At 41.7% G+C, this 17,213-nt stretch overlaps 1 protein-coding gene across 19 annotated transcripts in view; it reads right to left on the bottom strand.

The window, feature by feature from the left end:
• Positions 1–17,213, bottom strand: part of AHI1 (Abelson helper integration site 1) — a 165,200-nt gene that overhangs the window by 106,236 nt on the left and 41,751 nt on the right. For all 19 annotated transcript variants that reach the window (XR_005595893.1, XM_039529237.1, XM_039529235.1 and 16 more), the window contains 4 exons: positions 16,180–16,283; positions 15,366–15,484; positions 7,075–7,205; positions 5,599–5,739 (listed from right to left, as the gene is read on the bottom strand). Coding sequence is in view for 18 of the 19 variants with exons in the window: in XM_039529237.1 (XP_039385171.1) it covers positions 5,599–5,739; positions 7,075–7,205; positions 15,366–15,484; positions 16,180–16,283 (495 nt within the window). In the remaining variant the exon portion in view is untranslated. The remainder of the gene's footprint in view (positions 1–5,598; positions 5,740–7,074; positions 7,206–15,365; positions 15,485–16,179; positions 16,284–17,213) is intronic.

Raw genomic sequence — 17,213 nt, 5'->3', positions numbered from 1 at the left:
TTTAGGGTTTTTGTATTTTTAAAGGAATACAATACAAGTAAATCTCATTATGTCTCACTATGTAACAAACCCTATATCACATATCACTTATCGGGGCTGAAACCTGAACTTTCACTACTGGACAGATTTATCACTTGAGCTACAGGTCTAATTACAGTAGCTGTTAAAAGGAGTAGGTTGTTCTCCCCAGGAAGGGAGAAGCATTGATGACCTGATGGCATCATGAGCTGGGTCCAAGAGAAGCTTGCCCAACTTAGCACTCTCTTATACTCCCTACACCCGATATGCTGGGGGTTGTTGTCCAACATGGTACTCCTAGAAAGGTGGACAGATTGCCAGGGCAACGTGCTGGGTCCCTGGGATAATCAAAGGAGGGTGACCCCAGCCAGAGTCTCTCACCACCCCATTTCTACAGCTGCTCTGGGAGCTCCGTGGTGTTCCCACTAACAATCTGCTACTGCTGCTTTACCGTGTGGGCCTAGTTCTTTAGAAAATTAAGATTCAGTTATTTTGGTATGCTGTGAAAGTTCTTCTGAGGAACATAAGCAAAAAAAAGGAAGTAACAACTTTTAACAGTTTGCAACTCAGCAAAACCCAAATGGGATTTCATGGGACAAAGAAAAGGAACTTTTCTAGCTTGAGGGCTTTTTCCCTGCCAAATTTCAAAGTCCTTCTGCAAACACTGGAGATGTTTGGAGCTTCCCAAAAAAGAATCATAAGAATCTTTAACAATGGAAAGTGTTAAGCACCCTAAATATAGGGATCACTACCAGCTCCCTCTAGAAATACAGGGCATCAGTGCATACAACATATGAACAAGAGTAAATTATATAAAACTCTCGACAAAACAATTTAAAAGTTAGGTGCAGTATTCTGAACATGCCAATACTATGGATGTGATGAATCTACAATTTAAGTCCAGTTAGTGTAGGAATATAATGAATAGTGCAGTATTAGTATTCAGTTACCAAAACAGAAACAATTCAGCTGGCTATTGTTATGTATGCCTTCTCTGGTTCCACTGAATCTCTATCAAAATTTATGATAAAGGTGCTAACAAGAAAGACAAATGTAAAGTTCAGAGAAAATCCCCTGATCCTCACTGCCACCCTTTCCAAGTGCTAGAGTACACTTCAGTAGGTCTGACTCCCTTCTGCCACTCTTATCTCTCTCTCTCTCACACACACACACGAACACGCACTCTCTCTGCTGGTCCATCTCCCTCCTGCCACATCATCCCTGTTCAAGGATCTCCAAAAAGAGCAGCTTCTCTCTTGATTCCAGAATTCCCTCTTTCTCCCTCTCCCCGCACACAAGTCTGATTTCCTCCCACTATTGGTATTCACCATCCTCTAATACTGAGCTGATTCATCACAACCCTTAGTCAGCAGTAGTTTTCTCTTGATAAAACTATTAGTAAAATATGACCTTAATAAGGTTGTCCTACAGAAGTCAAAAAAAAAGTAAGTGACTGGCATTGAATTCAAGCGAATCATACATTTTCTAACGTCCAATTCTTTTTATTTTTATATATATATATATATATAACGTAACTGCAAGTAGCAACAGGGAAGAATACTGTTTTTTCAAATGGGAAGAGGGGGATAAAATTTATTCAAATAAACCCAAGTACAGATAAAGGAGAGATTATGTACCAGTAATTCATTCATGTCTAGGAAACTACCAAGATACATGAAAAAGAGTGTTTTCAGAAATGGGTTTGGATAAACAAGGGCTCTGTTGCAGATCATTTTTATTTTGAAAAGGTCAATTTTCCATACAATTAAGAAAAGTAAAATTGAAAACACCAAGTACATTTGGAAACACAAACTAAAGGATAAAGTATGATGACTAAATTAAAATGCAGGGTTCTACTTCAGTTGAGGTTAGTAACTTGCTGGGTCCAGTCCAGCAGGTGCTCAAGGAGGTGACCAAGTGGTACCTCTTGGTTAACTTGGACTGATGATCCTGAGTTTGTAATTCAGTTACTTCTTTCTGCCACTAGACACAGCTATTTCTTTCTCTTTGTAGCCTCACTGCTTCTTCTACTAAGGTTGCCTGGAGGTTTTTCCAGCCCAGGAGCGCTGAGCTCATTTAGAGAATTGTCTTTGAGAAAAATTTCTAAAGTTGACAACTGAACACATTTAGGCACAGGAGATATCCTGCAGGAGCAGGCCTAGTCATGCAGAGTGAGATATTCAGCGAAACAGCTTAGGGGCTGAGAACCTCAGGTTTTGGGAAAAGGCTTTTGGCAATATACATTGCAGGGCCATTAGGGTCCAATTAGACAATCATGTGGGCTAGCTGCCAGGTACCAGCGTTAACTGGTATTAGCTTGATAAAAGTTGAGCCCAGTTGCCTTTTAACCACACACATGACTTTTACAGTTTTTAGATTGTTGCATCAGGAAGACAAATGATTTCAGCATTCCTTATTTAAAATTTGCCCATTGTAAACATTAAAGGGTATTTTTAAACCAGCTGATCTAAGCCAAACTATGGAACGACGGGAATCTTAAAAATGGTACCAGTGACTAAAATTAATATTACTGTATGATTAACTCCTTAACACCAATGCACTAAAACTGTCTTCTGAAAGCAAAGCAAATATTTTTAACCAAAAAGGAACAAAAAGTTAGTAGCAGAATATGTGAGAACATACCCGTGTCCACACCCTACACATTATTGTAATAATTTTTGTGCAACATGTGCCTTGTGAGGTATTATCTGAAAACTCATAATTTGCTGGTCATTACTGTTCTGAGAAAATGCGTGTGGCAACATTGTATGTGAAGTTATACGATCCACTGCATGTTGTTCTTCACACATGTTCCAAACTGAGGTTGGCAAACAGGTCTGGCTCAGTCAAAGAAATATGTGCTACTTAATTTGCATTTAAGCAGTAAACAGAGTCATCAAGCAGGAAGAGAAACAAAAGAAGGTCCAACACATTAGGGAAAAGCAGCAGGGAACATCCTTCCCTATAGACTGTCTCCTGAATCTCAGTTAGAAATGTTTTTCAGGAGAGGGGCTAACACTATAAAAAGGAAGGACAAACATTCCTCCTCTCCCTCTCTCTCTGTCCTTCGATTCACTGCACCAGAAGGGAAAAGGAAGCAGCCACTGAACTGTAAAAGGGGTCTTAACCTAAGAAGTTTGGTCAGTAAGACTGCTTAATGCATGTGATGAGAAAACTCTGCTTTGAATTTAACATAGCTTGTTAAGTTAGGCACCAGTTGCATTTCATCTTTATTTTCCCTGTAACCATTTCTGACTTTTATGCCTCATTACTTGTATTCAATTAAAATCTCTCTCTTTGTAGTTTATAAACTTGTTTCATTGTTTATCTAATCCAGTGTGTTTACATTGAAGTGTCTGTGAAACTCCATTTGGGGGTAACAAGGTGTATGCATATTATTTCTATTAAAGCAATAACAGATCTTATATAAACCTGTATTGTCCAGGACACACATTTCTAGGGGGAAATGTGAGACTGTGGATGTGCTGGGTCACCCTGCAGTATAATCAAGGCCGGTAAGAGCGAAGGTGTGGCTGGCTGCAGCACATACACAGACATAGCTGGGAGTGACTTGCATGCTGGAAGCTTTTTGTGAGCAGACTGTATGCTATAGCAGCAAAGAATTTTAAAGGGTACCCCAGGTTTGAGGGCAGAAGTGATCTGGCTACTCAGTCTGGCTTGTACCCTGGTATGTCACACAGATTATGCCCAAAAGACCGCAACCTATGTAATGGCTTACTGATGAGAAAAGATCAGTAACTTTGTTAAAACAACAGACAACTTTAACTACCAATATAATCTCAGTGATATCCTGTTTGATTGTTCAAGACTCAACCACGTTTTCCATTAAATAGAAAATGAATTTCCATGAGGTACACAGTTAAACAGCTATGAAACCTGTCCAATTCAAGAATGTAATTTTGTTTAGTGATTTCAAATAGCTAATTTTCTTCACCTTTATTAATATAATTTATATGCATATTAACAAATATCCATGTTGCTATAATGCAAATTAGTTCTCAGCTTTAATTTGACATGATAGAATATGGATTACTTGCAGGAAATAATAGTTTTTGTTTCTTTGTATAGACAAAGTAGAGTGCTTTCCAGAACTGTGATGGGCCCCAATTTAGGAAAACAGCCCTGTTGAAGAAAATACTAAAGCACATGCTTAAGTGTTCTCCTGAACAGGGACAGATTGGAGAACATGCTTAAGTGTTTCCTGAATCAGGCCTACAATCAGTTTTTAATAAAAGAGACACAATTATCTGTGGTTCTCTAGTCAGCTAAACAGAATAGATTTATTAGTCGACTAAAAGTTAGCATTTAATATTGACCATTAATTTTTTCAATAAAATCATGTCAGTATAGTAGATGGAGGATTTGAACCTTAATATAAAGTAAGTGTGTTGCGGGTTTTTTTTAATTATTCACTCTATATTATCAAGATAACACAAAATACTAAATTTTCCATTTAGTTGCTAACAATTCATCTTTATCAGCACAAAATGCAACTATTATTTTACAGCAGATGTAAATGGAAAAAAAGTAAATATATATCTGCATAATATATTATATATACACACACCTTTGTCATATCTGCCATTAAGATGAAACATGACAATTGAAACAATATCCTCAAAGAAAACAGTCATGCTACTGAATAGTAACCAACAAAATTTAAATATCAAGAACCTACCAGTTTAAAAGATTAATTAAGTCTACAATTAACTATATGCTAGTGATAGCCAGGGATCTCATTTTCTGTGATAAAAATCCCAAAATTGTCCAATAAAAACCCATACAAATCCATGTTTTTCTGCAATTAAAATGAAACACTGAACTTTTAGCTTCCCTAGCCACAATAGGGAGTCCCACTGCTAGGGCTGGCAGCCCCGGTTTGCTTAATACAGTGAGCTCTATAACAGAGGCTTGGATAAACATAGTTCTACTGTATACGTTTTTATTTTTTCACAAAATGTAAAAATTCAAAGATTCTCTGTAAAAACACAAATTTCATGGTTTTCCAAAACAAACAGATTTCTAGGATCCCTGATGATAACACACTTGCTATGGAATTCCACTGCAGATGTGAGTTTGCCTACAGAGGACCAAGCGAGCCTAGATTTTCCTCAACAATTAAAACATTTGTATACAGCTTTTAAAAATTATTTTATATCCCATCAAGCATAAAGCATATATTAAGGTTTTCCTTAAACTATGTGTATTTTGAGAAAAAGTAAGTTTCCCTGTCTCCATAATCCAGCCCAAGACTGACATAGGGTTCTAACGATTGACATGACCTCACTAGCACAACATAGATTGCTGAGGGTAGGACCTGGAGAGGGAAGTGATGACAAGTCAGGAATTCAGACATGCAACATCATGACAGAAAGGTAAATCTGAAGCTAATTCAGTACTGATCTTAAACTGGTTTAGAGATTTCAGCACAATTCTTGCATGGCAGGTTTTGATTTTTTGTTCTGTTTGTTTTTAAAAAAGAACCTTTGCAAGTCACTTCTAAAAAGCTAAACAAACAGCTACCAAGATTCTTATGCATCAAGAAATGCTCTACAGTACCTTTGTAATCATAAATGTACACAAGTATTGGCTGATTTTGACCAAAGGCACAAAATGACACCATGTGTTCATGTGGATGAAAGGCGACATCTCGAACTGGAAATGTGAAGGAGAGGTCAGAATACATGGCTACTTGATCACCTATAAAAGGAAAAACAGATTTCTTAATTTGTACTGTCATAAAAATTTGACATAATAATGTTGCAACTTTTTATAATATCCACTCATCTCTCTATATTATATTTATGTTACCAAAATCTTAGAGAAGAGGACTTCAACCTTTGTATTTTAAACTAGTTGATAACTTGGAAAGCACTGTCCACTTAAAAAAATATTAAATGGCACATAACAATAATATGTGTTTGTATCTTTCTGGGAAAATGCTTGTTATGTTAGTCATGGGATTCAGTCATACTGACCAATGGGAATGGAAGTTTTGCACACCACTATTTCATAAAAGTTTTGGCCCTGATCCTGAACTCAATGGAACAACTTATGTCTATAAAGTTAAACACATGCACAAATCTTTTTAGGCTCAGGGCTTTTATTTACAAATTCTCTCTCTTCCTACATTCCACCTATTTTTGATAGCTACTGGGAAAGTTGTGCAATGATGTGCAGGTAGTTTTGAACCCTGGTTGATGAAGATGTCTTCAACAAAATCTTCAGAACAGACCTGCCTGCCTAAATGCCAGTTTTTAAATGTTTAATGATTTAAATATCTATGTTGTAATTTAATATACAAGAACAAAGCAGATAGTAACAGAAGTTTGGTTTTGTTGACTAACCACTACATTTAAATTTCCTCTCTGCTACACACAGTACAATAAGGTTAATTTAGACAAGAAATTCTCTAACTTTTATTTGTGCTTTGCTTGCGCTTTGTCCAGCAGGGTTTTTTTTGTATTTTAGTGGTTATTTGGGAATTATCCAGTTTTGAGGGCAATTTATGAGAAAGCCTAGTATTCCTACATCCAGGTGGCTATGTATATTGATCATTCGCTTATTAGAGGTCTTCAATCAGTCAATCGTGCAAGTAAAATAAACAGCTCTTAATAAAAGCCTGATCCAAAGCCCACTGACATTAACAGAAAGACACTCATTGACTTCAATGGGCTTTGGAACAGGATCTTAATCTGAATACACAAATACTTGGTATCATGTGGAAAGGACAACTGAACAAAAGACCAAATTAGAAGTGTTTAATTACTACTAGAAATCTGAGATACTACCTGTGATTGAGATTTATTCCCGTATGAATATAATTTTTAACTCAGAACATAACTAATAACACTGATATAGAAGGTGGACCTTACATTTATAGACTTAAGGACATCAGCCTACATTTTTATTTTGCACCAAAGTTATTAAATGAAAAAGAAAAAGGGGTTGTTTTTGTTTGTTTGTTTTTTAAAGAAGGCTCTTCCAGAGAGCTTGACAACCTGGCCTAATATTGTAAAATAATTGATTGGTTACCTGTTTCTGGATTCCAAACATATGCTATACCATCTTCACTTCCAGAAAAAAGAAATGTCCCACATGGTGTTAAGGTACTGTGAATCTTCTCTCTATAGTTTGTGGCACCTATGTATTTCTTTGTAGCCAAGCTAAAAATAAAGAGGAGTCTGAGTTTGGCAATTACTTTCATAACAGACAAAAATCTCCCATACCTCACATATGAATTTTCTGCTGAATAAATAATACTAGCTCAATATCTTGTATCTAAAGTAGGCATCAGTGAACTGCACACTTATCCACTGCATGTCCCATGTTCTCTCTCAAACCCTTCCCTTTCCTGGCTTTCATAATGGCACTTTTATCTCCGATAATACAGAGAAATACTTAAGCCCATACCTTTGGAAATGGCAAAGGAATACCCAGGTCTGCACAGTGGGTACAAAAGCTGTCTTTGCATTTTCTTAATTCTTGGCTGATTTGCTGGGCCAAGGGGATTGGACTGGAAAAAAAAAAGTGGTGGTACTTTCCCCACCTCTGCCAACAAAATAAGCTCTACCCATGTAAATTGCCAAAATGAGGTGCCCCTTACAGTAGGATGTATAGATATTCAAAATATGATTGCGCAGCTCTGAGCTCAGCTCCTCCTCCCCTCGGTGAGGCTTAAATATGCCCAGGGGATTTGCTGGATTCCTTGGACGTGGCTCCTTCTTGACTGGGAGAGGGGTGGTACTCTGAAACGTCACCCATGTATGGAACCAAAATTAGATTATTTTTTAAAAATGGTATCACCATAGCACCTAGGGGGGCCAGGACCCCATTGTGCTAGGGGCTGTATGAACAAAGAATCAAAAGCAGGTCCCTACTCCCAAGGAGATTACAATAGAAGGCCATGCCTACAAAACAAACTTTGGTCGATTCAAGTTATATTGGCACACAGTCACCAGAGTTTGCATATCGCTTCAGCACGTGCATACTTGGCTACTTGAGTCGGCACTGCACATACTCAGCAGGAGTGCCTGTGTTGATGCAAAGTATGATCTACTTCAGGTAGGTATCCCAGTGTGCTACACACTGCGGTCTGTCCCAATGCCTTTTGGGAAAATTTTCACAATGTGTTATGGGGTAGAAATTGCTCACTCAGGGATCTCTGGGAGCTAGAGGTCAAGTTCCTAGCATGCAACTTACTCCATTCCATAATGCCATCCATATTCCATAATTTTCACATCTTTTAAAAAAAAATCCCACAAATCCAGGTGGCACTTTTCAGTGTCTGCCACCTCTGACTGAAGCACGGAGCCACAGAACTCTACACTATTCCCATGAATGCTGAAAATACAGAACATGTGATCCTCTGGTATTTGCAGACCCACAGAAAGTACCACAACAACTGGGGACATGACAGTTTCTTCTAGGACAGATTGCTGAGGGACATAGTGAGAACCAATTCAAGGTTGTTGATGGCATTCATGGAGCAACAGCTGACAGTGGAGCACTGTTTCTGGCCCCAAGAAATGAGCACTGATTGGTGGGACTGCAACATAGGCAGGTTTGGGACAACGAGTAGTGGTTGCAGAGCTTCAGAATGCAGAAGAGACCACATTCCTGGATCTGTGTGCTGATCTTGCCTCATCCCTCCAGCGCATGGAAACCAGAATGAGAGCTGCACTGACAGCTGAAAAGCAAGTGGTGATCACATTCTAGAAGACTGCAAGACCAAATGGCGGCCAGTCAGTGGGAAATAATTCTGGAGTTGGACAATCCATGGTGGAAGTCGTCATGCAAGTGTGCAGAGCCATTAATGGTCTCCTGCTATGGTGCAGGGAAAAGCAGCCATGGATCTCCAAGGATTGAAACAGGTGAGGAGTCTGGGATTTTTGGACTGGGGGGGGGGGCGGTCAACTGGTATCTGCAGCATTTAGGTGTCATGCCTGAAAAGACTCATTATGTCCTGATGCATTTCTCTCTTCTTATCCTGACAAGCTTCTCTCCTGTTTTCTCTTTTCCTTTCCATGCTGTCAGTCATCCTGGCCCTGCCAACCCTTTGTTCACGGTCCAACAAAGCACTGGCTAGTAGAATTTTGCTGAACATGTCTTCCCTAATCCTCTACTTTATCAGAGTCAGGCATTCTATGGGTGTGGAGGGGGCATCCCTCAAGGCTGCCACACCTGAAGCTGCTGCTAACAGAGAGATGTACCACTGGATTTACAGTCACAGTGGAAAGAGAAAGTTAAGCTTAAAATTTCCTTCCCTTATTCCCATAAACACTTTTAATAAGAAATGCTTATTGACACTTCAGCTATGGAGCGCCTCAACATAGCACTGCACTCCCCCCAGCAATGGTAAGTATGGCCCACTGAGACGAGTGAAGAGAAGAATTTTCTGCTGCATGAAGAAATAAAATTTCAGTCCCTATTCCACGGGTACAAGTATAGTGAAATGGCACTGAATATTGGCACTATTTTCCATAGGTGGTGGTGGTTTTAGCTGATATCTCACTTGGGAAGGAAATTAAGGCACAGAAAACACAGCTGCTACTGGCATCCCAAAGCCACACAGGCCTGTATGCTGCTAGCCTGTTTCTTGCTACAGTGCCAGCCAAACTCATTGAGGAATGGCATGGGAAAATGTCCTATTTCAGAGGAAGAAATAAGACAGCCATTCCTAATCTTCAGAAGAGTATTATGGAGTATCTCCATGAAAGTTTCATCAAGATCTCTCAGGAGGATAAAAGGAACATCCCTCTGTAAATAAACAAAGTGCTCTGCACAGCCCATCCTCCTACCTCTACCTTTTCTCGTATGAGTGAAACAGTGAAGGGTTGATACCTGTGTCTTATTAACACAGGGATGGGCCAGGTGCCCTCTTTAAATTTAAAGATTGTAAGGAAAAATGCATACACACTTACACAACACCCCTTCCCCTTCATCAAACTCATCCATGCTTCTCAGGCAGGACTGGCCAGAGTTTTGAACAGATTACAGCTTGCAGCATGGCTGCAGCCCTCTGCTGCATCTCGCTGCTCACGACAGGGTTCTCTGTCTCAGGGTCCTCCAAGCTATCCATGGTGATCTGCAGGGTGCTGGTGGGTTCTCTGCCAAGAATGGCATGAAGCTCATTGTCTCACCGGGTCTGTGGTGCATCACCAGATCTATTGTTGGCTTCCCTGGCAAAGTTCCTTGGCTTTCCCATGGCACTGATGTTGATCCCTGTCATAACCCTTTGCCTGCATGCCCCATATAATCTGTTTGTAGATCTTCACGTTTCTATGTCTGGTCCGTAGCTGTGTCTCCACACAGTCTTTTCTTCCCACAAGCCTAAGAGATACAATGCTTCCCTGTCTACTCCAGGCAGAAGAATGACTAGTGTGTGGAGCCAGCATAGTCCACTGGGCAGTTGCACACAACAGGGATGAGCTACTATGTGTGCTCACCAAGGTTGGCAATCAGGAAAAGACATTTTTAAAAACACACGTCAGTTTTAAAGGGGTGGGGTGGCTTCCAGTCTCTGTGATCCCCAGAGCAGTGGAGTTCACAATGGTAACCAGATCAGTCAGTCACTGTTGCAGAGATGGGAGCATTGTTGAATAGCTGCTGGAGGACTGTTAGGGTCGACACAGGTCACACTGGGTCTACACTTGCACTGTGTTGGCCTCAGTAGGTCGACCTGGGCTCCATGCCATTCAGCAAAATGGTTTTACTGCATTGCTCTAACAGTGTGCTTAAGTTGGCTAGAGACAAATTTAACTGTAGACCAAAGGCGGGCAAACTACGGCCCACGGGCTGAATCGTCCTGCATGGCCCTTGAGCTCCCGGCCGGGGAGGATAGTCCCTAGCTCCTCCACTGCTGTCCCCCGCCCCCCCCCAGCCATGCCGCAGCACGGGCAGCCCTCTGGGCAGTGGGGCTGCGCACTCCTGCAGGGCGGCACAGCAGCCAGACTTGCTGCTCTGAGTGCCATGGTAAGGGGGTCAGGAGTTTGGATAAGGGGCAGGGGGTCCCGGGGAAGGGGACCAGGGGGCAGTTGGATGGGGCGGAGATTCTGGGGGTGGGGAGAGGCAGGGGTTAGATAAGCGTGGGAGTCCCAGGGGGCCTGTCAGAGGGCGGTGGTGTGGATAGGGGTCGGGACAGTTAGGGGACAGGGAGCAGGGGGGGTTGGATAGGTAGTGGAGTCCCTGGCAGCAGTTAGGGGTGGGGGGGGGTCCTGGGAGGAGGTGGTTAAGAGGAGCAGGGGGGTTGGATGAGTCGGTGGTTCTGAGGGGGGCAGTCGCCAGGCTGTTTGGGGAGGCACAGCCTTCCCTACCTGGCCCTCCATACAGTTTTGCAACCCCAATGTGGCCATCGGGCCAAAAAGTTTGCCCAAGCCTGGTTTAGACACAAATTGGTTGACACAAGGTGATTTACATCAACCTAACGTTCTGACGTCAACCAGGCCAATGCGTACAATGAGAGACCGATGACTAGACTGACAGACCGATGGGGGAGTACTAAGAAACAATGAGGTCAGCATGATAGGTAGTCATCTCAGCACACCAAAACCAAACAAACACTGACAAACACTGTTGTCACATTTTTTGTAGGCATTATGGAAAAGGAGAATTTTAAGGAGGATAATGAAATAGCTTTGAAGATGTTTATGGGGAGCTTCTCACACATGAGAGAAAGCACAAAGGTGCCCGATTGAAAATCTAATAAGTGGACTGTAGAAGGATTCGGCTGGGGGTCGCCCCTCTCTGGGGCGGCTGGGAGCCAGGCCGCCTCACTCCATAGGTCCGGTGAGTTGGGGAGTTAGCCTGGTGGGGCAGGAAACAGTTTAGAACTCAGGTCCTCGGGCAGGGGCTGAGCAAATAGTTCGATAACAGGCCCAGGTCCTGCGTCAGGGCGGGGCAGCAAACAAATAGTCTGGCACTCAGGCCCTCAGGCAGGGGCTGAGCAAATAGTTCAAGAACAAAACCCAGGCTCCTGGTCCTGAGCACTGGGGCAAGAGAGGGAGACTGCCACCTGTGAGTGGGGTTGCAGGGGGGACACAGGCCTGCCTACTCCACTGCGTCCCAGCCCAGAGCCCTAACAGCGGCAGGCGGCCTGCTGCTGTGTCAGTGGGGATCCTGGCCACAACACACTGACATCGGCTCTGGGTATGCCGCAGCCAGACTAGGGTCAGCTGCCCCTGGGCTACTTCTTACCTCCCCTGCTAGCAGTACCTGCGTCTGGTCAGTGTCCCCTACGGAATCCAGCACCATGGGCTCCTCAGGGTATTCAGCGAGCAGTAGGCTTGGCAGCTCCTCTGGGTCGCTTCTCACAGGTAGGCTTACCAGCTTCTCCGGGGTCTGGTCGGCATCAGGCCTTGACTGGTATGGCCAGTCCTTAGGTCGGTCACAGGCTGCAAGAGTCTCCCCAGCAGGAGCTAGGCCACCAGCGTCTGGCTTCTCCAGCGGCCAGGCAGCTTCTGAGCCCTGGGGTTGGGCTTTTATACTTCCTGTCCTGTGCTTTGACCTCTGGGGGGCGGGCGCAGGCTCCAGTGGCTCCGCCCACTTTGGCATCCGGAGGGGCTCATCCCTCTCTGGGGCAGCTGGGAGCCAGGCTGCGTCACTACATGGATGATGGAGACTAATATCATGGTTGATCGGAGTCAGGAGCACAGATTTTCATAGTGAATGAAAGTTGACAGGTAGGTAGGGATAGGTCTTGAAAGTGAGGACAAATAACTTATGTTTGATGCACTTGAGAAGGGGAGTCAGTGGAGGGATACAAAGAGAAGGGTGACATGATCAAAACAACAGGCTAGGAAAATTATCTTTGCAGCACCATTCTGAATGGATATAAGCAGGGCAAGGATGCACTTGTGAAGGCCAGAGAGAAGGATGTTGCAGCAGTACTTGAGACATGAGATGATGAGAGTCTTATCTACGTGGACTGATGGTACAGGCTGTATCTTAGAGATGTTAAGCAGAAAAAGTTGGCAAGATTGAGAGATACCCTAGACGTGAGGACCTAGAGAGAGAGGTCCAAGTCAAAGAGGATGCCCACATTTCAGACCTGAATGACAGGCAGAATGGTGGGGTTGTCTAGTGATCAAAGAAGGAGGTAGTGGGGAGGACTTGAGGGTAAGAGTAAGAGCTCTGTTTTAGCTTTACATGTCACTCACAGCAAGTTGTCCAGATCTGTGATCCCCTCCCTCTCTCCTTTCTTTCATGAGGATTCAAATGGTTAATAGTGTAGACATTTAAAAGTATAATTGCTGGGAATCCAAATTAACACCTCATGGAGATGAATAGAGCAGTTCAAACCTCTTAGAGCTACTATTTCATGCTCTCTGCGGACTCACATTTGGTGACATTCAGCTCACATTTTTGAAGTTTGCTTCACAGTCACAGTAACTGGAAACTTTTCAGTGACAGTGGAGATTCTGAATAGAATAATAACTCCAAGGGGGTCGAATATAGCACATGGTACATATCCACTGTTTCTAAGTCTTGGCTGGCTGGTTTTCCAATGTAAGGCTCTTTGGCTGCCAGTGGCTCCAGCAGTATGTGGGGAAACCCTAGCCATGCCCACTTTCCTCTTCCTCCCCCAAACACACTGCCATGCCAATAGCAGGAAGGGTGATAGTATAGGAACTATAATGCTGGCTCTACACCTCTGTAGGATCCCCCTACATTCATATGATCCTCCAAGGGCCCATTACAATGGCTCCACACACACATTCTGTGGATGGTTCAGTGAAAAGCAACCACACTGCACCAAGGTTCTGAGCTTTGGCCTCTCCATCAAGACCATTCCAAGGATCCTCTCCCTTCTGGCAAGAGGAAAAGTGCTGTAAAAGAGCTAAGTCTTTTGGTAGCCCAAAACATGATAGTCCAAGAAATTTAAACAGAGTGATATGGGGAGAGAGCTACATTATAAATAAATGTACATTTTGAAAAAATGTCCCTAGACCTCTGATAGTTCCTTATGCTGTCAGTGCTTGGAAAGTATTTTCCCCAAGCATCTTTTCTTAAGATTGGGGAAACTTTGAGTATCCATGTTTGTGAGGGGGGCGGGGGGAATTAAGAACAAAACATCAGCACAGATTTTATGCTTTAATACTACATTCTCTTGTTTTTCTGGATTTAAGTTTTAGCCTTAGCGGTACATTCATTTAGGGCAGTTGTGCTTTTTGTAGTTTGATTTCTCTATTTTTATACTAATAGTTTAAAAATATTAATAATAAAGGGGAAAATAATCACAGATTATATTTAAATGTCTCTCCACCCATCCATCTCATGTACTTATGTCGCCCCTATTACCAGAGTATCTGAGCACCTCACAATCTTGAATGTATTTAACCTGTGAGAGAGTGAAGTGCTATTAGCCCCATTTTACTGAAGGGGAACTGAGGCACCAGAGACTAAGGGCTTGTACCCACTAGTGCTTACTTCAGTATAACTTAAATCACCCAGGGATGTGAAAAAGCCACCCCCAAGCGACATATGTTACACTGACCTATGTGCTGGTGGGGACATCATTATGTCAGCATGAGAAGCTCTCTCCTTTCGGCATAGACCATCTGCACTAATAGCGTGACACAGCTACACTGGTACAGCTCTGCCGCTGTTGCAATTCTAGTGTAGACTAGCTGTAAGACCTGGGTCTACACTAGGCATTTACATTGGTATAGCTACAACAGAGTGTGAAAATCTCAGTACAGATAGTGTTAGATTGATAGAAGAATTCTTCTGTCAACCTAGCTACCACCTCCTGGGGAGATGGATTGCCTATGCCAATGGAGAATGCCTTCTGTCAGTGTAGGTAGTATCTTCACTGAAGTGCTACGGTGGCATTGCTGTAGCATTTTAAAGTGTAGACATACCCTAAGAGTAACATTTCCAAAGGTGCCTAAATTACTCAGGCTCCTAAGTCCCACTGAAAGTCAATGAACCAAGCTAAATAACTAAATAATATTTTTAAAGGGACTTGGGAGATCTGGATTAAAATCCCTGCTCTGCTGCAGACTTTCTGTATGAGGTTAGACTTCCTGAGTGACACTGAAAAGTCAATGACACAGGGTAAGCATCTAATTTTTTTTTTTTTTTTTTAAATGGGACTTGTCCACTTTTGGAAATTCTAACTTACAGGACATGCCCAATCTCACAAAAGGAAGCCTGTGGCAGAGCAAGGATTTGTATTGAGGTCTCCCAAGTCCCAGTCTAGCCCTGTAACTATTAGGCCATCCTTCCTCTTAAGTATGTATTTAATAATTTTAAAACATTTTATTGCCACGATGAGTCAATTTGAGACACAGAAATCTATGCATTGACTACAAAAACCTACTTACATTCTGAGATCCATAATTCTCAGAGCACTGTCTTTGGCATGGATTAATAAACGTCTTCCATTTGGATGTACCTCTAAATGATTTATTGGAGTCCCTTTAATATCATTTTCTTTTATTTCCTACAATGAAAAAATGAAGTTTATTGTAATGCAAGACTAATTTGATAGGAAACAAAGGTAAGGACGTCATGAAGGTATTAACTCATGAAATTGGCCGGGGGCAGTGCAAGGAAAGATTTAATTTAGTTTAAAAAAAACCCACGCCATTTTAAAAAGCAAACACTGGTTCCTGGACAAGATACTATGTCCCAAATCAACAAGTTTTAGCCCATATCAAGTTTCCACAGCCAAATGATAGATCCTATTATAATGATGAAATCCTGAAAACTAGGATTGTTAACAGAAATGCTGATAAGACGTTAACCATAGAAGTGTGAACGAAGCTACTTTGACAAGATACATAGTCTGTTATTTTAATTCTATCTATGGAAGTACAAACAACACGTTACTGTGTGCAATTACAATGCTACCAATTCTCAAATGTTTGTTGTAGAAGCTGGTGCTAGGAATAAGCATTTACATTCTCTACTTACAGTATCATATCTAAAACAGTGACAAAAATCTAGAAATCCCCAGCCAGTGAATCACAGCATGTTTTATCAGCCGTTTGCAAAGTGTTAACAAGACATTTAGGGGAAATTTACTTTCCAACCACACAAAAGTGACATGAAAAAGTAATTAAATGCAAATTAGATGGCTAGATTTGAAACCACTTTTATGTAAAGTTATCTTGCTAATTAAAAATATTTGTATACCTTATTAATACCCCAGTGTTGGACTGGATGTTGAGAACTTCCTTTGACAAAGGTATTCCAAACTATAATCAGCCCTGAGCTGTCTCCTGAGAACATGTGAAGTCCTGTAAAATAATAATTACACTTATGTAGTATTAACAACAAGATTTTGAATCCATATTAAATGAACAACAGGGAATATGTGAGCTAGAGACATCTCCAAAACTAAATATACATTGGAAATTGTGTCTTATCAGTGCTATTAACAGTTTTATAGTAATTTCCACATTTATGGATATATTATAAACTGAATTATTACAGCCAATATTTGAACAGCAATGTTTTGTTTCCATTTTCTCCACTTAATGCAGGGATTGTCAAAAAGCCTAAATTTTGCTTATAATACATCACAGAAGTCAATATTGTAAATTCCAAACAAAGTAAGAATGTAAATACTGTAATACTTACAATTAAATACTTTGTCTGTTTTTCACTTAGATGCTAAGTTGGTTTTATTTAATGTCTTTGCTTTTTAGTATTGTCTTCTAGGCCTTAGATCAGACCCCTAATGCAAAACTATCCAGTGAAAATCCTCGCTGAGAACAGGTTGAGCAAGAGCAAATACAAATTTCCCTCCAATTGCTGCCTTTCAACAGCTGCTCTTAAACCAATAATATATATCATTGTAAACAATGAAGTAGAAGGTTTCAGAGTGGTAGCCATGTTAGTCTGTATCAGCAAAAACAACGTGATTTTTCCTCCCTTGGTAGTCTACTGTTAATTGAATAGTCTCGTTAGACTGACCCCCCCACACTTGGTAAGACATATATATACATATGCATACATACTGTGATGGAGCAAGGCCGGATGGCTACAGGAAAGTACTCAGGAACAGGTATGTTAGCCCCAGGCTAAGCAAATCCCTAGTACCATAGGAACCAAAATGGCAGTTGCTCCAGGGTAATCAAGGCACCTGGGGCCAATTAAGAACTTTCTAGAAGGCACTGGAGAGAGCTACATTGATTGGAGCACCTGCAGCCAATCAGGGCAGGCTA

This window comes from Mauremys reevesii, linkage group 3 (genome assembly GCF_016161935.1).
Source record: "Mauremys reevesii isolate NIE-2019 linkage group 3, ASM1616193v1, whole genome shotgun sequence".
Taxonomy (NCBI): domain Eukaryota; kingdom Metazoa; phylum Chordata; order Testudines; family Geoemydidae; genus Mauremys; species Mauremys reevesii.
This window is presented reverse-complemented; position numbering and strand designations above follow the sequence as displayed.